Consider the following 23,254-nt stretch of genomic DNA (forward strand, 5'->3'; position numbering starts at 1 on the left):
GGACGGGAGAAATCATGATCACGGCTGGTCTCAAAGTCGTCTGAGCTCCTTTTACAGACCTCGACCCAAATGAACGGCTGTGGTGCGGTCACTGACCGTCGGAATTTCTAGAGGTCATGAGAAAAGGCCACATTATGAGTGAGGTCGGTGAGTGCACATATTTTGACTGGCAGATGCTGTATAATATAAATGTGATCTAAATTATTTGTTTGATATACTTTATTTTATTATCATTATCGGTATCATCATATCATATCATCATCAAAATTACATTGTATGGGTACTTAAATGCAGCATCCAGTGTAAAAGGTAACATGTTAAGATATTTTGTTCTCCTTTCACCATTACAGTGTAGTAAATAAGAAAAAAAAGGCGGGAGCAAGACAAAAATATTGCTTCCTTTTCACAAAGTGATGTTAATTCAAAATTCAAATTCAATGTGGCTGTTACACCGAGAAATAACAAGAAAATACAAAGAGAGACTGAAGTGATGTCCAATTTGTTTTTAAACCTTAACACTGCTCACACTGGTTTAGCTTTTCTCTGTTTTGGAATTATACCTCCTTTATTAACTGTGTACTTTACCCCAGTTCCTGATGTTCATATTGAGGAATTCCCACACCAAATTTAATGAATGATCATTTATACCCCCTGTTAAAGAGTATAAATACTTCAGCTGAAACATTTGTGCACTGAGTCTGCCAATGACCCTGAGTTTTTTTTAATTGAAATTCAAGAAAGTAGAACAGAATTTCCATTGCAGACTAAATATAGTTAATAGGTCATGACCTACTGTGACGGACGGCATTTGAAAACTCTGTTTCAGTCCTCTAGTCTCATGTAGCCATTGCATGCCTAACAATCCACTGGACCTGTATGCATCGTTTCCGTGCCACATTGTGATTTCTGATTGAATGAAACCAGTTCAGCATTTATACTTGTTTACTACTATAGTTCAAGCACCCCCCCCCCACAATCATCATCCTTAACCTTTCAGTTTTATTGTCTGAATTACATAACCACACTTTTATGACTGTGTGATCATATGATGAATGAAAATAGCAAGAGGTGCTATTCTGAGTTCCCGCACAGTAAGTGATGTAAGTCTTAGAGGAGTTTGCATGTTCTCCCCGTGCCTGCGTGGGTTTTCTCTGGGTGCTCTGGTTTCCTCCCACATTCCAAAAGCATGTAATACACTCATTTTCATGACTGGTCAGGTTAAAGTCAAACAACTCAACTTTGATTTCATCTGGCCATATAGTACTTTATCGCATGCCTTCTCTGAGTCATTTAGATGATTTCCATTTAAGAATAATGTCATCAAATGTTGTGATATTCTCACTAAGCCTTTCACTGATGTTTTTTTTTTTTGGTTTGTTTTTTTAACCCATTCCCTATCTACAATCTTGTCTGTCTCAGGTTTTAGACTTGCCAACGGTGGCATTGAAATTGTAAAGTAAGAAAGTGATTCTTAGAACAGGTGTGCTTTACATGACTCGGTGAGCTCAGGAATGCTGGTTAGTTGTTGACTCCTCATAGCTGTGTGCCACATGGGCATCAGCCAATCTGTGGGAGCCAAAATTCTGGTTGTGTTCGTCCAAGATCAAATACTTCATTTGATTCATTAAACTGGACTGCTTTTCATAACTTTTATATCATGTTATTTTTAACATGAATGTTTTTTGACTTATTTCCAGATGTGGTATGCTTTGGATCATGAGACATGACTGATACTGAAGTAATATCAAGTTTGTCTGTGTGTCCCATGTCTAAAATTGGGAATGAGTTCTGAGCTGATATGGGTCATGTGGATTACTGGTACAGAAAGCTGATCTCTTGACAGTTCATGTTTTCACTGCATTGCCCCGAGAGCAAATGGGTTTGCGTTGGTCACTATGACAACAGCCCAAAGTTTCTTTTGTCTAGTTTTAGACATCCAGTAGAATGTCAACCCTCAAACCGGATCAGTCTTTAGCGGGAAAAGAATATTCCCTACAAGAGTTGAAATCCATCTTCATGCAGAAGCCATACTTTACTCAGTTTAGATTGTCTTGATATCAGATGTCAAGCCTGAGAAACAAAAGGTCCTAATCATTAAAAAAACTGGGAGGGGCAACTAATAATATATGGACAAATTCAAGTCTTCAATGAACATAACATGCATGGGGGGGGGGGTTGGGAGCAGGGACACTTTCAGGACTATTTTGTCTCCCACGGCCCCTTCTCAAGATTTCTCATTTTCCCTAGATGTTTTTTTTTTTCCTTGCCCTTCCCCAGGGTTAAGGTCAGGGGATGTTAATATTTGTCAACTGCGGGCATGTGAAGCCCTTTGAGACTGTTTGTGATTAAGGGCTGTATAAAATAATGTGACTTGACTTGACGTGGATAAAATGAGGCTTGACCGAAAGGGAGGCTTAGAAAAAAATCTATACCTACATCATATATTTCAGAATATAAAATAAAATGGTGAAGGGGATTATCTGGGGCTACACAGATTTCTGACAGGTCTATAGCCCCCTAGCCCCGGTGTAGCGATATCCTGGTTTGAGAAGAAATACTGTACTGTACTCGAAGAAAACCCAGCAAGATGCAAAAAGGTGTGACAATCGTAGTACCTCATTTGTCCTTTAGGTGACGACAAAACCAGAAGAAATGCAAGATGCCAGATTCCACTGAAAACACACTTGCACTATTCTGTTTTCGAGAGGAGCAGAGTGTACCATGTTAAACATTGTTTGCCCTGATTTGTTATATATCTAGTATCCTGTGAAAATTAGACGTTAGAAGTTCTAGTTAGTAAATAAATAATTTCCCACAAGATGGCAAAAGCAACAGCTGACCTGTGTAACAATCTGTTGTTGTTGTTCATTTCAGGATATAGTCTGGATTTGTTGTGACTTTTTTTTTTGGGTGTTGTACCATTACATTATTCTAATGTAAAATATGTGCCTCGGCTCATTAAATGTTGTGAAACGCTGTCTTGCATAATCCAGGCAAGTCATGGGCCACATTTTACCAACGGTTTCCTAAGAACTTGAAACAGAGCCTTTAAGAGCCGAATACAGAAAAATATGACAATTCTTAAAGCAGTTACTTGAAGATCATTATTTGTGATACGCTCACAAATTGGACCTTGACACAGAACAGAAAGTGGAGGAAAGCCTATTCGTTCGCGAAATTGCAGTTTTAGTTTAGTTGTAAATAGTTGACATGCATCTTTACATCTCTAGAAAAGCCTCTGCCTCTAACATTTTAACATACCACAGGCCGCTGAAAAAATGAGAGACAAGCTCCATATAGCCCCTGGACTGTGGTTTGAACACGATATTTGCTTGCAAAATAGCATTTCTATTCTAGTTGCATGTAGTTTATATGTGTCTTTACATACATGTGCTGCTTCTAGCATTTTAGTATACTGTATACCACGGGCTGTTGAAAAATGGGAGCTGGGCCACAATTGGCCCAAGGCGCTGTAATTTGGACACATCTGCGTTCGAGGGACGGTAGGTGGTATCCAGTAACTGTGAACCGATATAAATTTAGAATTTAAGCACCTTATCATATTACTGATACATAACACATTGACGAGTTTAGAAATCAGTAGCCAGTGAGCATTGTTTAACCATTGTTCAATAAATTAGATTTGGTCGTGAAAAAAAATGCTTGCAATATCGCAATTGCTAAAAGTAAAGACAGCCTTCAAATTTGATACAAACGTAACCATTAAACACGATTAGATTGAGTAGGCCACATCAAAAGATGTATCAGACACCTGTGTAAAATATAATCTAAAAGCAGATAATGAAAACACTGAAGAAACGTATTTCACTTTAGAACATTATTATTATTATTATTAATAATAATATTGTTGTTGTTGTTGTACAAAAGAAGCAGAACGTGTGTCCAAACTTTCGCCCGCACTGTTTTATTGATTTCTCATTGTTTATGTGCGCGCTCCCGGCAGCCTGACTTCCAGCTCGGGAGGGTGCGCGCAAAGCGAAGGGGCGGGGCGGAGCTGCGTGGAATCAGGGCAGCTGTGGGTGAGGAGTGTCCTGGATATTTACCTTCCTCAACCTGGATCCTCGGACGCCGCGGCCCGTCCCGAGGTGTCCCCGGCGGTCACTTCCATGTGCGCGATTCGTCTCTAAAGCGGGACGACGGAGGTAGACGCGACTTTTTCTCTTTTTTTTTGTGCCCGCTCCCTCTCTCTCTCAAGAAAGGTTTGATGTCGCCGGAGTTGCTCCGGGCTTGAGGGAAAAGTTTACTAGCAACGAGTTTTTTCGTGTTTAGGGTGTGTAGCTACACACATTGCACGCACAAGTCGAGGCTGTCAACAGGTTCCGTGTTCGGCACAAAGTACGGAGAGGTCATTGCCGTTTATGTTGACAACACCATACCATTGTTTATTGCTTTTCAGATAATGGTTTGTTTGGTTTATGTATTCGTTTTAACTCCCTTTGTGTATTTTTGTGTACCCGTCCCTATAGTATTTGGCCGTTGTGCTGAATCTCAAGCACATAATTCGGTGTATCCCAACTTCTATTGAGTCAAGGCATAATTTTTATGTACGTATTTGACATTTGGAAAAACTGTCAAGGCACAGAATCAAGCAAAAATGTCACCAAAAGTGGACGCACAGGTTGATTATGTCTCCTTTGCCATCTCGTGGAAGAGATTTTATTTTTTTGTTGCCTGTCATTATATGTCACTGGCAGAGATAGCTGAACAAAGATATATATATATATATATATATATATATATATATATGTATATATATATATATATTTTTTTTTTTTGGTAATTAATGCTGAAATTCAGATTTAGAACGCAATTTTCAAATCGCAGAGGCTTTAATTTTGGGGGATAAAATCATTTTGGTCAACTGCTACTAAACAGGTACTAAATCTGATTATAATACGGATTTATTTACCTCTTGTATTTGTTAAATACACTGGAAGAGGACTTTGAAAAAAATCATTGGATATTAAATCACAATCACAATATTGGGGGCGGAGTCACAATGTGACTATTTTTCAAAATCATTCACCCCTAGCAGTAATTAAATAAAATTGGGTAATTTCTGGTAGCACACCTGATGATCTATGTCACAGGAATGAGCCATGACACACTGGTGACTTATCAACAGTGTATCTAATAAATCTGTTCAAGTCAATCTATCACATGTATATGCTAACCACAAAGAGAAGCCTGCATGTACATGCTGATTATCCTTGTTATAAAGTGTTCACTTGTAAGTAAGCCTGTGAGAGGCTTACTATGGAAAAACAAGCCATCAAGTAGAGCTCAGATCGGTTTTAATACATTCCAAGTGTGTCCCTGTGTTCAAACATTAACTCAGAACACTGCGGGCCCTTGTTTTTTTTTTTTTTTTTCAACGCAATCCATTAATCGTTTACCTGGAAGCCAAGACAGGACTGGACACACTCGCATGCACGCAGGAACATTCCTCCAGCCTACTAAGAGGTGTGAGTGGGTGCTTTAGTACTGTACATGTGTATGTATTTGTGTTCAGCCTACAACTGCAAAATGGGCGTGTTGGAGCGCTGGAAAAAATGTTGAACATTCTTATCATTCAGCTGCCTTTGCGAGAGGCAGCAAGAGCCAAAGGCAGGCCCGGGCCGAACATAAGACGGATCACCCGGAGTGGGGAAATATTTACATTTCTTCCTTGGGGACCTTACAACATTTTTTTCTGAAATGGTAAAATAGAAACAAATAATTACAAGTTTTTTGTAGCCGTTTATTTGGTTTTAGAAATGCACGGCGGCCAGATCAAATTCACTCGCCAGTTTTATGTGGCCCACGAGCCATATGTTCACCACCACCCTGCACTGTGTACACTCACAGCACTCCTTTGCATTCATGCTACATTAGTCACTGCTCCAGCCAGTGCTCGGCGTGCAGTGTCATTGTGAGGGCGGTGCTGTCAGACAACAGTGTGAAAATGTGGATCATGTTTGTTGTCGTGTTTCTCAGGTCCCTCTCTCTGAGACCAGCCAAGGGCCAGGGTGGTTACCTGCGGTGACAGACATGCCAAAACCGGACCTGCTCTGCTTAGTTCAACTGCTGGACGGCACCATTGAGACCTTCCGAGTCAATGTACGAAACACACCGAGAAACAGTTTCCTGCCCGTGAATATGAGGAGATCATATGTTGCTGCTATCTGTCACTGTGCTCTGCTAATGATCGTTGTGTCGGAGCACGACGCATCTTTTTTTTTTTCCTTCCTCTCATTGATCCATATTTCATGCTCAACACTGAACCTTGGTGTCAAGGACACGTTCACCTCCTGCGGTTGTCATCCTTGAGAGGCTTTTGCATGATCAGCACACCGTGTCAAACGAAGCACGCGGGTGATATAGATGCAAACGTGCAGATATGGTGCAAGGCAATCAGTGTTGCGCTCTGAAACCGCAGCTGTCTAGCATCTTTGTCTGAAGATTTAATATGCAATATAAACCCCCACCTTGATTACATCATACAGTGAAGGTAAAACGGCAAGTTTTCCCACACATAATCTGCTACTAATGACTTCTTGTTGGGGACTGCAACCTTTTTCGTTCTCAGCCATGTCGTGCAAAAGCTGTTTAGAGATTTGTACACCCCTCTGCATAAACTGCACACTGATTAGACTGTGCAAAAGTACCACTCAGGGAATAATATCTGTCGAACAGAATATGTTAAGGCTTTTTTGGGGGGGCAATAGGAATAACTAATAGCCTCATCTGGAGGCGGATTTTATACCAAAGTCATATTCAGCCATTCAAATCAGATGGCTGTAATGGATGCGATGAGTGTATGTAGAATAGTTTGTGTTCAGAATGTCTATACCTGCGTAAGTACTGCACTAGCTCAAATTGAGGCCTCTGTTTTGACCGACAACAAAATCAAAACACAGAAGCACATTGCGGACATCCAAGCTCCACACTTGCAAGGCCTGAGCCAAGAAACAAACCTAGAACCTCGGAAGTATGTGGTAGGTGTCCTGCCTCAACACAAATATTTTAGATAGTCAAATGATTGTTGGAATGTGGCAGGAAACCACAGAACCCGGACAAAACCCATACAAGCACATGAAGGATAGAGCCGAGGTTCAAGTTCTTTGAACTTTTATAGCAGAAATCGGCTGAGAGAGAGAGAGAGAGATTGTTCAGTCGATGTGCCGCGTCTCATGTCATGTCCGTGTTTCAGAAGCAGGATGAAGGTGTGGTTTTGTTGGACCAAGTGTGCGACCACCTGGGCCTGCAGGAGCGGCAGCTCTTCAGTCTGCAGATCAGAGAGTCCAGCACAGCCGTTACCTCAATCATGGCCAACACACACTCGCCCGTGAGTGCACACACTCTTCTCAACCTCATGCATCTTTTTTTTTTTTTTTATTATTATTTAAAGCCAGCCACTGTAACACATTGCACTTACTCGTTGCTGTTTTTTTGCCCCCACTTTCATGTTTATTGATTATTTGAGCATACAAAAGCACATGTGGTCAAGAGACATTTGAATACAAAAAACAATTTTAAGGATATCCACATGCATATAAAATAATTTGTTGCTGTTTAAACACAGGGTGTGCTTGCTTTGTGTTTTTTTCTGTCCATGTAAGTGATTATGTTTAACAAATTTCTTTCTGATAGAGATGGTTGGAGCTTGAGAAACCCTTTAAGAAGCAAATCAAAGGTATTTACCGGGCAATTTATTGACGTTTTTCTTCCATTGCAAAGTACATTTTGACATTTCCAGAGAGGCAGTGTGATGACGGCACTGACACAATGACATTTCCCTGCAGGTCTTGCATCTCCCTTTTACCTAAACTTCAGAGTGCGCTTCTTCATTTCCGATCCCAACTCTCTACAACATGAACAGACAAGGTGCTCTCTTCTGTTTGCCTTAGTTTATTTTGTTTTGTATTTGGTAAGCACAACATTTTGTCCACTCGATGAACTCGATCACAAAATCATGCCTTTATTGAAGATAATAATGCTCAGTTTTGTATTTATTTCACATGTTCCTTAGCAGTCGTTGATATTTTGTACTGCTGTTTTCAAATATTTTACATTCTTATACAGTGCAATGAAAAACTATTTGCCCCTTCTAAAATGCTTTTTTTTTTTTGCATAGTTTCCTCACTTTAATGTTTAAAATCATCAAACAAATGTACGTAAGCATCAGACAATAATAGCCTACTTTGTCAGTAAATATAAAATGCTTGTTTTATATATTAAGAGAAAAAAAACTATTCAAAGCTATATAACCCTGTGTTAAATCGTAAATGTAGCTGTGGCTTATCACATTTTTCAGTTCATTTTCACTGACCACACCTAAGCCTGATTACCCCCGGACCTGTTCAATCAATAAATCACCTAAATAGAACAAGTCTGACAAAATGAAGTCGGCCAAAATATCTCAAAAAGCTGCAACAATATGCCATATCTTCCCACCCACCAAAACAAAAACAAAAAAAAAATCAAAAACAGATGAATAAACTAACTGACATACACATCAGTGTGAAAAGGGTTCCAAGAGTCACTCCAAACGCTTCCAGCGGTTCCAGCAAATCACGGTGAGGGCCATTATCCATAAATTAAGAAAACATGGAATGGAACAGCGGTGACTCTTCCAAGCGGTGGGCAGCTTACAGAAATTACCCAAAGAGCATAGCGAGGACTCATCCAGGAGGTCACAAAGGAATCCAGGACAACGTCTAAAGAACTGCTGGCCTTCCCTTAATGAAGGTCAGTGTTCATGACTCAATAATGAGGAAGAGGCTGAGCAAAAATATCATCCATCGCAAAGGTCTAAGCCTAAAACCACTGCGGACCAAAAAGAACAGAAAGGCCCATCTTGCTTTTGGAAAACACATCTGAATGATTCCTCAGACCTTTGGGAGAATATTCTATGGATTGACAAAAAGAAACTTTTTGGAAGGAATGTGTCTTGTTACATCTGACATAAATGCAACACTGCATTCTAGAAAAAGAACATCATACTAATGGTCGAATGCGCTGGGAGTGATGCTCTGGGGCTGCTTGGTTAATTCAGGACCTGGACGAATTGTATGAATTTTATTCTTTACCTGAAAATCCTGAAGGAGAATGTTTGACCATCAGTTTGAGGCCTCAAGTTGAAGCACATTTGGATTCTGCATCAAGACAACGATCGAAAACATCTCACCAAGTCCATTTATGAATGGCGTAATCTTTAAAAGTCCGTTCATGCACAAATAGAAAATACTTGATTTCGGTTGTTGCTGCCGAGGGTGCCCCAACCAATTATTAGGTTTAGGGGTCAAAAACTTTTGAACACTGGGCCTTGTAGGCTTGGATTTTCTTCCTCCCTAAATAATAAAAACCTTCATTTAAAAACAGCATTTTGTGTTTGCTTGTGTTGTCTTTTACTAAATATTAATTTGTCTGATGATAGTAAACATCGTCCAGCTGAAATGTCAAACACCTCAGTATGATGCAGTGCAGTTCAACATCTCAGTAATAAGCTTGTTGTTAAATCTCTAAAAACTGGACATCATTATCTTTATAAAAGCAATATTTTTGCTAAAGGTAATGTACCAGCCGGTATCCGTTCAGCGGCTTCATTGTAAATAATCTCACAGCATGACAGTATTTCCTTTACTGACGTTTCACTCCCCCAAAAAGTTCTTTCTAATTCTAAAATCTCTTTAATTTTGTTCTCCGCAGGAACCTTTACTTCCTCCAGATCAGGAGTGACATTAAAGAAGGCAGGTTGGTGCGCAAAACAAGCCCGAACACAACCATCACAATCCAGCCCATTTGTGTACACTTTTTATAGCTTGCTACATTGTGTCGCGCTTGATTGCAGGTTGCAGTGCCCGCTGAGTTCAGCTGTCGTGTTGGCCTCTTACGCCGTGCAGTGTAAGTCTCCCACAGCAACCTGTGATTAATGACTTCATAACAGCTGTGGGAATAATCACACTGTTGAATGTGCTCTCGACAAATGCGACAAAAGTATTGGGCCACAAGGAAGTGAAAGGATGATATGCGTTCTTGCAGCGATAATACTCCAATAGACTTTCTACAAAACCAGTGGGGGGGATGTGGGTGTTTCTGCATGTTGGGATTTCAGGCTGTCGCATGAAAGTGGCTCTTAATCTTCTACCAGTCTAGCTGATCATGACATGGGCGGATAAGCTCGATGTTATTATTTCTAATGGTACCACTGGTCAAGTGACCATTTTATCGCGAATGAAAATTGTTACTTGGCAAATTTGCAAAGGTGCAGAACGACCTGATAAACACGTTGTCATCTCAAATTTTTGTTTATAACCCCATAAAGAGTATGTTTTCCGCAAAATGTCTTGAATAAAATGAATTTAAAATTCAGGGGTCAATCCCACCCTGTGATTTAATTGATCAAAAGGTTTGTCTAAAAAAATTTGCCATTATGGCATACGAGCGTCATCTCATGGAATATTTCTGTTTGAACAATAGCTGAGCTGGGGGATCACAGTCCATCCCAGCAAAGCGGTTACTTGTCCAAGTACCACTTCATCCCTGAGCAGGATGAAAACTTTGTTTCCAAAGTGGAGGACCTGCATCCAAAGCACAAGTAATGTGATTCATAGCATCCATTCATACCCCTGCTGCGCTTTGCAGTCGGTTGATTGACTTGACTGCACGTGTCTGTGTGTTGGTCTAGGGGTCTGAAGAAAAGCGAGGCCGAGTTGTGTTTCCTCAACACAGCACGGACGTTGGAGCTTTATGGAGTGGAGCTGCACGCTGCCCTGGTATCATGGCCTCCTGCATCAAAACGGCCATTTCATGCTCCATTTTCATTTCATGGCTGACATTTCTCTGACTCTCTCGCTTCTCTTTCTCGATTTCAGGACACCAACAATGCCTCTCTAATGGTGGGCCTGGCATCAAGTGGTGTTGCAATATTCTGTAATATGATTTGCTCGAGTTTCTTCCCTTGGTGAGTGATGGCCGCGCTCATCAGTTTTTTTTTTTCTTTTTTCTTTTACCCTCAAGTTCACCACAAATGACGTTGTCCCAAATCACATTGTTCCCATGCAGGGGGAACATTATCAAGATTTCATTTAAGAGGAAGCGATTCTTTATGCATCTCAAACGTAAACACGTAAGTATTTTGTTGTTGGTAATAGTTATCCACAAGTCCGCCATTGTGTGTCTTTAAAGGGTAACTCAAGTCAACAAATTTCTTTGCAATAAAAGGTTTGATGTGACCCATGACGTTCGCTGCGTGAGCCCGAGGGCACTTTGACATCAATTTCAGACAACTGCAGTGGGCGGTGTTGCATGAAATGTGAGCCTCCTGAGAATGCAAAAAAAAATATTAAAAAAAACAGTGGATTCATTGACTTAATTCTTAGTCCACCAATGCGATATTAGTCACAATATTATTTCAATTAGTGCGACCACATAAAACATATTGCATGTGTGACCACTATTATAGCCCCATATTGCTAGAATGTTAGTGAGACAGACCTCAACCATGGCCAAACTGTCACCATAAAGTGAAAGTGTTTGTTGATTAGCAGGCTGCAATACTTCCTGGTGAAGTAAAAAGAACAAACGAACAAAGCCATTATGATTGTATGGAGTGACGTATTCCATTTATGTCGGAGTGACTCAATACAGTTGAAGTCATTTCTTGAATCGGCAGCTTCATCCAGATTCTCACACACAAAAATTATTGTGTGCATATTTACCAAGTCAAAATGACTGCAGCAAAGAGGGTTGTTAAACCAACAGAGCTTCCTGGATGTCTATTGCTTTTAGTAGGACATCCGTTCCAAGTTGCTCCGTGAATTTCTTGTGGGGATGTCTTACTGGTGTGTGTAATACTTTTAGTTATACTGCAGATATTCCATTTATTCCTTTTATTTTTGTATGAAGTCCGCATTTGGATCTCTAAATACAAACGTTTTGCCACTTATATGGCTTATTACAGTAATTCATTTTGATTGATCGTCTGAATAGTATTATAGGGATACACCAATAACAGTTTTTTTTCCAGACTGAACACGAGTACCAGTACTTATATTTATTTTGAGGACTCATCACAAATACAGAGTATCGACAATGCTTACTAATGCCATTATGACTCAGAGTTGTGGTAAAAATTTGGTATTTTAATCACACGTTTCATTGAAATACGCTTTTTAATGACTTTGGTGTTGTCATCTGTGTTAACCTGAAAAGCATCTCCACATGACTGGCATGGCTCGTACTCCACCTTTCCATATAGTATATATCGGGCTAATAAAGTGGTGTCAATGTCATAGTATGGTATTTGTCCGAGAGCAAGTAAGAGTACAGATGTCTTGGCACCGATACTGTTCCTGGTATCGGTGCATCCGTAATATTTGATTCTGTGCTACATGCAAGAGTATCGATCTTTTTGACCTAATAGCAATTGCGATTCCGCAGGGGGAGACCCAGGACTGCGAAGTGTCGCTAGTACTGCTCTGCGCAAAGAGCTGTAAGAACCTGTGGCGCTCCTGTGTGGATCATCACTCTTTCTTCAGCAGCAACCGCACCGCCAGGAGTCCCAAACACAACAACAGCACAGTTCAATCCTACAGGAAGATGATCACACACCACCTGGGCCTTGCAAACAGTAAAAACGAAAGGTGCATTTTCTTTTAGTCCATCATACAAGATATATTGAAATATTACGTTTTTTTTAAACACCACTTGCATTACTTGTAGTGGTCCAGTTTGTCAACGTGTGGTGGGCGGGATGGTGTGGAACCCAGTCCTGCGGCGGTCCATTTCATCAGAATATTTAGAGACGAAGAGTCTACCGTCGAGATCGCCCCCCAGCACACCCAAATGGTACAAGTGCAACATCTCACCAGACTGAATTCTGGAATCATCATTATCTTCTTTCTGATTTCTGTCTCTGAGACAGGCGGAGTACTCGCGTTCGCCACGGCATCCGCAAAGTCCGTCCGTCATCCATGGAGCTGAACAGTGAGTTGAAAGACATGTCCGAGGGAGAAGACGTCTTCTACACTTACAGGACGTCCGTCAGCAGCAGCAAGGACAGCGAAGGGGACTCTTCGCTACATCAGTGTGTATTTCATCCTTTTCCGTATTATTCTTCGAGGCAGGTTTTTCACTTAACTGACAAACAAACGTTTGCATATTCACAGATTGTAAACTTCGATTTTGAATGCATTGCTTTATAGTCGACGTCATCCCAATCTATTTTGCACTTTGTGCAAAAATTGGTGATCGACTGCAATGTCATAATTTGCGCGATCTATCAATGACGTTATTGATCCTCAAAATCAGGCATTACAGAAAACACAACCGCGTTCACACTGGGGTTGTTCTATGCTGCCCTAGTGGATATGTGAGCCCGAAAGCTGGTCTATTTTTAGCCTTGTCACATGTCGTGAGAGTGGAATTGGTAATTGAGTATCGTTTTGTTTTTTTTTGTTTTTTTTTTTCAAAACTCGCTGATCGACCCCAAAAATGGTGATCACGTCAAGCCTAGTTGAGAGAGCTTGAGTTCATCCTCTTCAGAACAAATAGCTCCTATCTGATTCAAGAGTGTGCTCGTTAAATGGAGCAATGATAGAAGTCAGAGAAAATAAAAATTAACTGCTCCACCCGGGCCTCGCTTGAGCAGATTGACTGCCTATCTCAAAGATGTGGAGGTAGCGGATGATTGTTTTAACATCAACTCAGTCAGGCAAGCAAGTGTTTATCAGACAGAGGTGACAGATTTGCCATTGGGGTCCATTGGTTTTATATATATTTTTTTCCCATTACCACATCCACCATAGGGAGTTTAGCAAAACAAACATATTTTTATATTGTGTGATTATGTGATTTCAACCGTTGGCGCAATTATGCTGTCACTCTACACTGTCATAATGTGATAAAACAACATTTAAAGTACATATGCTGTACAGTATATCCAGGAATGTAATTTACATGCTTTAAAGGCTTAAATTCATCTTGTGTGCTCGGAAAGTATGTACATATACATTTACAGAATACTGTAATGCTGGCCTCTGCTCTAGACGCCATGCCTCAATGTGTCGCCACATGCGTCATCCTCTTGAACAAATACACACCTCCATTATTTTACCCTCAAAAAAAAAAAAAAAAAACAATATAGGTGGGGCATTTTTGGTGGCTGAAACTGCCTTAACTATAGCAAGGTTTCCACTTGCTGACTGTAAAATATGATGTGCTTTTTTGACACTGTATGCCGGCCATTACAGGCCTCTTTAACCAACATTTAAGGTAATAAGATGATTAATTTCCTCACTCTTATTACAATCCATAACCAAAGGTTGGATGATATCTGGTTGCAAGCTGATGACAGTATAACCGAAGAGGATGGCGTCAGCAGCTCCCTCTACCCTAACAAGGTATTTTATGAACTGTAATTTGGCCACACCCTTAACTACGTATGCTGTACTGCATTTTGTGTGTTGTAATTATGACTGTCTGTGTTTATGCAGCAGGCCCTCAGCGACGGCGACCTGCTGCTGATTCGCATCGCTCCTGATCATGAGGGCAAGTTTGGCTTTAATGTTAAAGTAAGTGTAAAACGGTTGTATTCCCTCTGGTGGCTCTTGTTGTGTGTTTGTCACTCCACTCTTATGATTTAATTTCATTTTAGGGTGGGGTGGATCAAAAGATGCCTCTTGCCATATCCCACGTGAAACCTGACTCTCCGGTAAGAGCAAAATGACGCAAGCACGCACTTATATGATCACTCTGACCAGCAGGGAGTGAATCTGGCAAAATCATTTGACTTAAAAACATTTGAGCCACATTTTCGATTCCTATATTCTTAGTGCATGGTTTAAGTCAAGCTTCAAATCTTTTATTGAAACTCTGTCATTGACTCGTACCTTGCCTGTGGCCAAGTAGGCTGTTATAGGTTCCAGCTCACCTGCCGCCGCAGTGAAGAGAAACGCGATAGAAAATGGATGGAGATCATTTTGCACATAAACAACACAGAATCTGCATTAGCTTAAAGCATATCACATCATGTTGTCTGCAAGGTGGTAACCTTCACAACATTGTGAGGTTGAAATGTTCTGGAGAATTGGAAACCTTTCATGGAATCAGCTGGAATATTTATTCATGCAACTAAAGTGAAAATTTTGTAGGTTAGTCATTTCAGCACTTGCGACTTACTGCCAGGTAATTGTGACCAGACCGTCAGAAGGTTCTGTGCATGCGTGAGTCATTTCTGCAATTCTGCAGTGGGTTTATCAAGGCCACAATTTTAAATTTTACATCAAGGAAGTTTTGAGTAGGGAATAGGAGAACATATAAAAGTATTATTCACCGTGAGGGAAATGAACAAGAAAAAAAATCGCGGGACAAGCAGCTGTAGTCATGTCGACGGAGTGCGTTGTGTCTAAGTTAAGAGAAGGCAAAAAAGGATAGTAGGAACCCGTTCCTGTATGGTGGGGATAGGGGGCAGTATGTACTATCTATTCCCCAAAACGAACTTGAGGTAACAAATTTGTTTGACACCACATTTGCGAATCGGCTACGAGCTTTGCAGTTAGCAAACATAGCATAAATTGAAAAGCTATGTATAGTTTTCAATATTTCCCCTTTTTTGTTCGAGTCACTTTTTAAAATACTGTTCACCACATTGGGATTGAGTGCGCCACGTCCAGTCTTGCATCATAAGTAGGAGGGCACTTTCTTCCCATTGGTCAATGCAGAAGAATCAATCGAAGGATCACGTAGGACATGTCACACTATGTGGCAAGATGAACAAAAATTCTGACACGCCAGACCTTCGTCGTCATGGTTGTGAAGCGTTCCAGCTAAAAATCTGTCAGCTAAAAATCGGGGTCCATTTGTGTAGTTTGACATCGGCATACGACAGTCTACAGTAGGTGGATTGATGTGCGGGTGGAGTTGGAAATATTTGCTGTTCAGTGACGTTGACTCGTCTCCAGGCCGGTCGATGTGAGCCCAAACTGCTGGAGGGAGACCAGGTGGTACTCATCAATGGTCGAGACATTTCTGAACACACACACGACCAGGTGGTCATGTTCATACGGGCCAGCAGAGAGTCGCACTCCGGAGAGCTTGCCCTGCTCATCAAACGCAAAGGTCTGCTCGTAGACATGCAAATGGCAGGAAATGTGCTGAGGCGAACTCTCATGAGTGACGCCCATCCCCCCTTGTATTCCAGGTCCTGGCCGTGCAGCGGCCCTGCTGCTGCCGCCTCCCGCCCTCACCCTCACCAGTCAATCCCAAGGAGACGGGCAGCCAGAGCTGGTCACGACATTAGACGAATCGATGCGACTGGTGGAGAGAGGAATTCAGTCAGGAACTCTGTGCTTCCACTTTGAGGTATTTGATTTAAGAAGACGTGGATTTGATGCAGGTCGAGTTGCCGATGACGTCAGTGATATTTTTCCAGTTCAGTGTTCAGAAATATTTTTCGGATTCCTACTTGAGCCTTGCAAACCAAAGCGCATTCGGAAACAGAAGACAGTTAAAATCAATTAAAGTAGTGGAGTCATTTTGTTCGGCGTACTTTGTTGTTGTTCTGTCTCCTCCTCTAGCCAAAAACACGTAATTAGCGACTGGTCCACGTCATCCTCTAAATGTCATTGTGGAGTAGTATCGTCGACTAGTCTGTACAAGTCCTAATTTGTATACTACACTGAAATGGATTTAATTGTCATTCTAAGCAGGAAGTCGTGTGTCCCTTCCCTATGTGGAGTATAAAAATGAGTCTTTTAATGAATCGTTTCGGGACCGATGCTGGCCCTAATCCTCATTGGACCATCATACGCTGGTATTTGTAGTTGTTGTTTGTGTATGAGTTTTCATTCGTTTCATTCTTATCATTCCCAGAATTTATATCGGAGGAAGCCCGGCTTGACGCTAAGCTGCGCTCGGCTTCCCAAGAACATGGAGAAGAATCGCTATCGGGACATTTTACCCTGTGAGTGCGTCCTTCCAATCCCTTGATGCTTCCTCCCAACCAACGTCATGTTACTACCCGCTGATGTAGCACCATGCACGACTTTATCTGGTGAGGTGTGTGAATATGCTCACTTGCCCATTTCCCCACTCTCCTTGCAGATGACGTGACCAGAGTGACCCTCGAGGGCCAGGAGGACTACATCAATGCCAGCCATATCACGGTGCCCATACAGCAATGCATTTACATCTCTCGAATGGATGAATGTAAATGCGTGTGGTTGGTTTCTGTTTGTCCGCTTCTTAGGTGGCACCTCCGGTGTCTGGGGAGTGTTTACGTTACGTTGCAGCTCAGGGTCCACTGCCGCAGACCTGCTCTCACTTTTGGCAGAGTGTTTGGGAGCAGCAGTCACACACCATTGTCATGCTTACGACTCTGACAGAGCGAGGAAGGGTATGCATGCGACTCCACTTCCTCCGCACCTTCATGATGGGAAAAAAAATATTTTCTTGGGAATGACAATGAGTAAACAGCCACGGAAATGCTGGACATTTAAACATGTAGTTGGGGTTTTATGAGATGCGCGATGACTGCATGGATACTTAAGAGGTGCAGGTTATGATTTTGTGAATGTGCCAAAATAAGACAATTGTGTCACCTTCACTCAGACACAGCAGTAAGTAATAATAAAACTTTGTAATGATGATGATGATGATGAAGTTGGGACCTCAAAGTTAGCTAAGGCCGGTGAAATGACAACACTAAAGCTGAGCAAAATAAGAAAATCCAACTCGAAAGAAGCAAACCTACAATCATTACAAGAGCCTCAAGCCTGGACCATTTCTCTCTTAAAAGCAGGTTGAATGGTTGGCTTCTTAATTGTGTGATAATACCGAGTTATAAAAGACACAAATGACTTATTTTATTGACCTGCCCCCTACGTTGTTCGTACGACAGTAATTTGCTTTCTGTTGAGTTGATTTACAAAAGTGTATAGCGAGGCATCATGATCAAGGTCTTGTATAAACGAAGTGCGCTTCCTCGTGTCGTGGCTGTTGCTTGGTAACCTGAAGCTCTCGTTAATTGTTCGTTTTTCTGATCTTCGTGAAGTGCCTTGACATTTTCCTTTTGTTGAGATGTGCGTGCACACACATTACAATCACTTCACATCCCGCTCCCGATGAATTTCCAATTCCTCTCGAGTCTCCAAACGTACAGTAGACCAGTTTAGTTTCAAGAGCAAGGAAATGATATCTTGACTGATGACTCAAACTCATCCAAGTCACTGCTTGCTGTGATGAATTTACAGACCAAGTGTCACCAGTACTGGCCGCATCCACCCGAAGTGAAGGATTACGGACACATGCGAGTGAAGTGCCACTCAGAGGAGTGTAACCTGGCCTATGTGACACGGCAATTCACCCTCACACACACTCAGGTACACTAGTAGAAGATTGTTTTTCTTATTTCACAATTACCTTTTTTTTTTTTTAATTTATTTTATTTTATTTTTATTTTTTGTTAAACTCCTCTACCCTTTGTCACCAATGTGTCGTGTTTTTCCGCTTTTACCGCCACTTTTCTGCTCTGTTTCTCTTTCTAAGCATTATGATGCAAAATACTGGGCCATGCCACTTGATAGTCTTAGGCTAAACCCGGCATTCTTGCCGTCTCTTCTTCCTCATTTTGTGGGAACATTGAGGAACCAAGCATGGTCCATAAAAGCATGCTTTGAAGAACACCATCAACACCTTTAAGATGAACTACATCAGAGATGGTGAGCCAGCATGACCAGGTCGTTGTAGTGTATATTATCAAATAAGAGTTCTAACCTAAAGTATGTTGCGAATGACATTTTTGACATTTTTGCCCATTGCACAGCCCCTTCCCTAAGTGCTGTTTTGTCATCCCCTTTACGTCTTAACACCTTCAAGCCAGTAGCACTCGCTGCGGTTTTCTCCATCTCAAATCAGCTATGCTTTTCAAAGTGTTACCATGGTTACATGTTCAACGGTGGATGCATTTCTTACTCAGAGGAAACTTGTTCGGAACTTTGGGTACGACACATTTTGTTAATGTATAGCCACCAGCCAATCAGGAAAAAAAAAAGGAGGCACTGCTGTACTAGGCTTCCATAATATGAATCTGAAACAGGCTTAATAGAAGTCAGAATATAACAGCATGATAATGATATTTATGTAATCCATCAGGGACATGTACAGGCTGTGACTCATGTTAAATGAAACACCTAAAGGCCACGGTGCATTTTGCTTTAATGCTTGAAAACAGGAGAGGGAGGGGTATTCCCTTGAATGGCAGGCACCCATAAATCCTATGCAATGGCCCTTTAACACTGACTTTCTTTGTTGCATGAGAGAATTATGACAGCCGACACGGCGATGGTTTGCTTGCTACACGTGCCGCGGTTGTGCCATATGTCCCATCTCCACGGGAAGTTACCAGCAGCCAAAACATGCTAATTTCCGTGTAGGCGGACTGATGTGTATCCAGGTAGTAAATAGGGTGCAACGTCCAAGTGGAGGAGTGTGCATGGACAGTTGGGTTTACATGGCGCACACTCTTCCTAGTCATAAAATCGGACTGGATTTTCCACATGAACCTCCCAAGAGAACCTTACAAAGCTCAAGGATGCATGAAGTATGAACGTGCTCACATGCATGCACAAATACTACCGTGTTGGCCCATCTGTTACTCGGCGGTGCTAGTTAATCCCTGCATGAAGTCACAGGCCGCATGCCCGTTTAGAAAAAATAAATAAAAAACAAGAAAAACACTCAACTCAGCTCTTCTGTGTTCCTCTCTCCAATCCCCTCCACCTATTTGTTTGCTTTTATCCCATCATTGTGTCGTCACCCCGCATTTTGTGATCACACCTCAGGATCACGTGCGCCGAACACACCCTGTACTTTTTGTCTTCTCACATGGCAAACTAAGTCATTGTGGTAAGGCCTCCAGTTTAGTTGGTATATTAATGTCACTCAACTCAACTGTATTTATAGAGCACTTTCAAACAGCCGTCGCTGCATACAAAGTGCTGTACAGGGAGCAACTAACATATATACAACAATAAAGCAATAAATCAGTAACAAAGATGGTAGAAAGCACCAAACAGTAAAACTAAGATCAGATCTGCGTCATGCCGAGTCAAACGCCAAAGAATACAAGTGAGTTTTTAGGCGGGTTTTAAAGATGGGCAGCGAGGGGGCTTGCCGAATGTTCAGTGGGAGGTCATTCCAGAGAGAAGGACCAGCAACGGAAAAGGCCTCCGTTTAGTTCTTGGTACTTCTAATAATGTCTGGTAGAAGTTTGCACGTGTGTTTTGTTGCTAACATTGGGTGCGGTGTTGTTGGAGGTACAGAATGCACATTTTAGTCCAATGTTGTAACAGAGGTTTTGCACTGCTTGCAGTCTCTCTAATGATCTTCTTCTTATGTGTGTGTACTCAGCGGGGTGAAGAGCGTGCGGTCACACACCTGCAATACGTGGCGTGGCCTGACCACGGTGTACCTGATGACCCTTCCGACTTCCTGCTGTTCATCACCTCTGCCAGGGAGAGGAGACGAGCCGAAGAGCCACTCGTGGTGCACTGCAGGTAACACCCCCCGTCTCCTAATTGAACACACGCCCCCTCTACTGTGCACCCAGCATTGTTCGCTCCAGCAGAATACTTCTCTTTTAGCGCCGGGATTGGACGGACGGGTGTTCTGATCACCATGGAGACGGCTCTGACGCTGTTAGATCGGGGGCTACCGGTGTTCCCGCTGGACATTGTCAAAACACTGAGAGATCAGCGAGCCATGATGATTCAGACCACGGTACACTGGACCAAACATAATCCTTTCCAGGAACATTTGTCCAAATGTCTCAGGAAATAAGGGATAATATGTTTCATGGTCAAAACCGGCGCCTTCATAAATCCTTTGTACTGTACATATGTGCTACTGAAAAAATAAATAAAAATCTCAGGTGCGGTATATATATTTATGTGATTACATTTCTTATTTTCTTGAACATAATGGCTTTTAAATAACTAATAACTATTAACGCTTGGATCAACACAATTGTTCCATTCTGCAAATTTACGCAACTTCAATGTTTTTAACAAGATTTTTTTTTCCCAGGACTTAAATTAGAATAATTTTTCAAAAACGTTCAGACAACAATGGAGCTAAATTAGACGCATGCATATGAATGTTGCCTGTTTTTTTTCTTTTGTTTTTTTTTTTTGCCATCTCTCACTATTTATTTGGTCTGTTGCAGTGTCAGTTCCAGTTCGTGTGCGAGGCCATTCTGCGAGTCTACAAGGAGAAGCAAGGGGGATCTACGACCCCGCAGCCCAAATGAGCACCAGAGGAAATTTAGCCTCATAACTTCCACTTGAGCGACTCCCACCGAGGGGCTGACAAGCACCACAAGAGATTAACCTCTGTTGTGCCTGCGGGGTCGCTACATGGTCTGGATAAGAATTATGTAGCATCCAAGCGCAGCTGGATGTCAGCTATGTAGCCAAGATCAAATAGGACACTTTGAATCTCACACTCGTCTGCCTTACGTTCTGCCTATAACGCCAACCAAGCTTTGAGTGGGATACACAAAACGAATGAAAGCTGCTAAGCTCAGGAATAAATCGGTGTCGTCTGCAGGATGACTGATGGAAAAGGCAGAAGAATTGTTATAAATATGTAGTTTATATGCGTGCCTTTTAGTAGAAGAGCAGAAGTCTGTATACTACAGAAGATACTGTGTGGGGTACTGTGGTGTTGCTACCACTTTTCACTTAAATTATTCTCACCATGAAATAAACGCGGATTTATATGCCCTTCGTCTGCTTTATTAGGATCCTCATTCTAAAATTGTGAACCACACATATGCACCTCAAACTGGAATATCATTGAAAACTTGAGAAAAGCCAGCAATTATCCTCTTCATTCCTACTCTGCTAGCTTGTTGTTAGCAGATTTTGATGGTCCCGTCCTGCTGGGAGCTGCACGCACCTCTCATCACATTGTCTCAATTGTGACTGCACAAACATTTTGCCAATCATAATCAACGATGATGACAGTCTTCCTGCAGCTAATCAATCAAATTTTGTTCATCTGGACGGTAATCCCGGGAGAAAAAAAATTGATTTACTAAAAAAAAAAAAAAAAAAAAAAAACTGACTACAATGTGGGAATCCGCATGCCAGTTTTACTTCCGCAGTGTAATTAGTCGATAGTACATTTATCATAGAATTCTATGATAAATGTACAATCGGACGGTTACATCATGGTCTTCTATGACCATGCATTACTGGCAATGTGAGCCTCTTTCTTCCACATCCCAACAGAACGATTCTGCACACTGAAGAGTTTCAGGCCATTCAGTTGACCTTCAGACGAGTGACTCCCAAGCTGGCATCCGACCAGCACAAGTATCAGCATAACAAATCAAGCCCCACCGGTCTGTTCTGACAATGTATTGGCATCTATCAGGAAGATACTTGTAATCTTGTTGTGAAGACAACTGTGACTGCACATTTGTAGCATTAATGTTAATGTTAGGTTCCCATATCATTTACAGTAATATGTTTTGCTTTTGCCTGTACTAAAGCAATGAAATTATTTTCATGAACATGACCACTGACACATTTAGGCCCTGCAACGAGGCTATCATTTATTAAATAACTGCAAAAACGAATATCCAAAGCCATATAAGTGATGCACTATACCTTATTATACTGTATTAAGAGTGTAGAGTGTGTGTATATATATGTGTGTGTGTGTGTGTGTGTGTGTGTGTGTGTGTGTGTGTGTGTGTGTGTTTTAAATAATTTTGATGATTACGTCTTGCAAAAAACCCAAAGAAATTATATTACATAAGAAACAATGTATCCTGCCTTCCGCCCCAAGTCAGCTGGGATAGGCAAGCTTGCGACACCAGTGAGAATAAGCAGTACAGAATATGAATGAATAACAAACAACGACAATTAACGTTAATATAGAAATTAGGTTGGAAGTGGCCTTTGTGAAAAGTATTTTCCAATGTGTTTAATGAATCTGGATAATACTTTGACGTTTTAAAAAATTTATATTTTTTTTTATTTGGATAATCAGTTAAAATCAGTCGCTGATTAGTTAGTAGGCAGGATAAAATTTCTTTTCGGGATTTTTGACACCTTGTCCCCAGCCACCTCCGACCGATCTTCTCTCAAAGTGGAGAGATGTCCACCAGATGACGCTGTTCTGTTTGCGCGCACACACATTCACACGGGCGCGCGCACGCAGGTCGCAGAAGTTTGAAGTGTTT

The 23,254-nt window shown here is 41.5% G+C and overlaps 1 protein-coding gene across 5 annotated transcripts; it reads left to right on the forward strand.

Moving 5' to 3' along the window:
• The first annotated feature begins 17 nt into the window (after nt 1-17).
• On the forward strand, nt 18-21,788 carry ptpn3 (protein tyrosine phosphatase non-receptor type 3). 5 transcript variants are annotated; one of them, XM_019892136.1, is made up of 26 exons: nt 18-143; nt 5,998-6,120; nt 7,214-7,348; nt 7,654-7,696; nt 7,806-7,887; nt 9,712-9,756; nt 9,854-9,906; nt 10,483-10,600; nt 10,691-10,778; nt 10,878-10,966; nt 11,068-11,131; nt 12,445-12,647; nt 12,727-12,852; nt 12,929-13,090; nt 14,327-14,405; nt 14,499-14,576; nt 14,660-14,716; nt 15,966-16,122; nt 16,205-16,365; nt 16,876-16,966; nt 17,107-17,168; nt 17,252-17,398; nt 18,255-18,383; nt 20,413-20,558; nt 20,646-20,781; nt 21,227-21,786. In XM_019892136.1, the coding sequence occupies exons 1-26, from the start codon at nt 117-119 to the stop codon at nt 21,308-21,310; spliced, it is 2,685 nt and encodes an 894-aa protein (XP_019747695.1). In that variant the 5' UTR covers nt 18-116; the 3' UTR covers nt 21,311-21,786. The 5 variants fall into 5 exon arrangements, with proteins under 5 accessions (XP_019747695.1, XP_019747696.1, XP_019747698.1 ...); XM_019892137.1 differs by having other exon boundaries at nt 14,502-14,576; XM_019892139.1 differs by having other exon boundaries at nt 127-147; nt 21,227-21,788.
• Nucleotides 21,789-23,254: the final 1,466 nt, after the last annotated feature.

The sequence above is a fragment of the Hippocampus comes genome, unplaced genomic scaffold (assembly GCF_001891065.2).
Source record: "Hippocampus comes isolate QL1 unplaced genomic scaffold, H_comes_QL1_v1.1 scaffold153, whole genome shotgun sequence".
In the NCBI taxonomy this organism is placed as follows: domain Eukaryota; kingdom Metazoa; phylum Chordata; class Actinopteri; order Syngnathiformes; family Syngnathidae; genus Hippocampus; species Hippocampus comes.

What these genes read in the sequence shown, in the direction of transcription:
- ptpn3 (XM_019892136.1), top strand. Translation starts at nt 117, where the DNA reads ATGAGAAAAGGCCACATTATGAGTGAG. An exon ending in ACGTGAAACCTGACTCTCCG is followed by an intron (nt 14,717 to 15,965) that starts GTAAGAGCAAAA and finishes ACTCGTCTCCAG; the next exon opens with GCCGGTCGATGTGAGCCCAA. An exon ending in TCACCCTCACACACACTCAG is followed by an intron (nt 18,384 to 20,412) that starts GTACACTAGTAG and finishes GTGTGTACTCAG; the next exon opens with CGGGGTGAAGAGCGTGCGGT.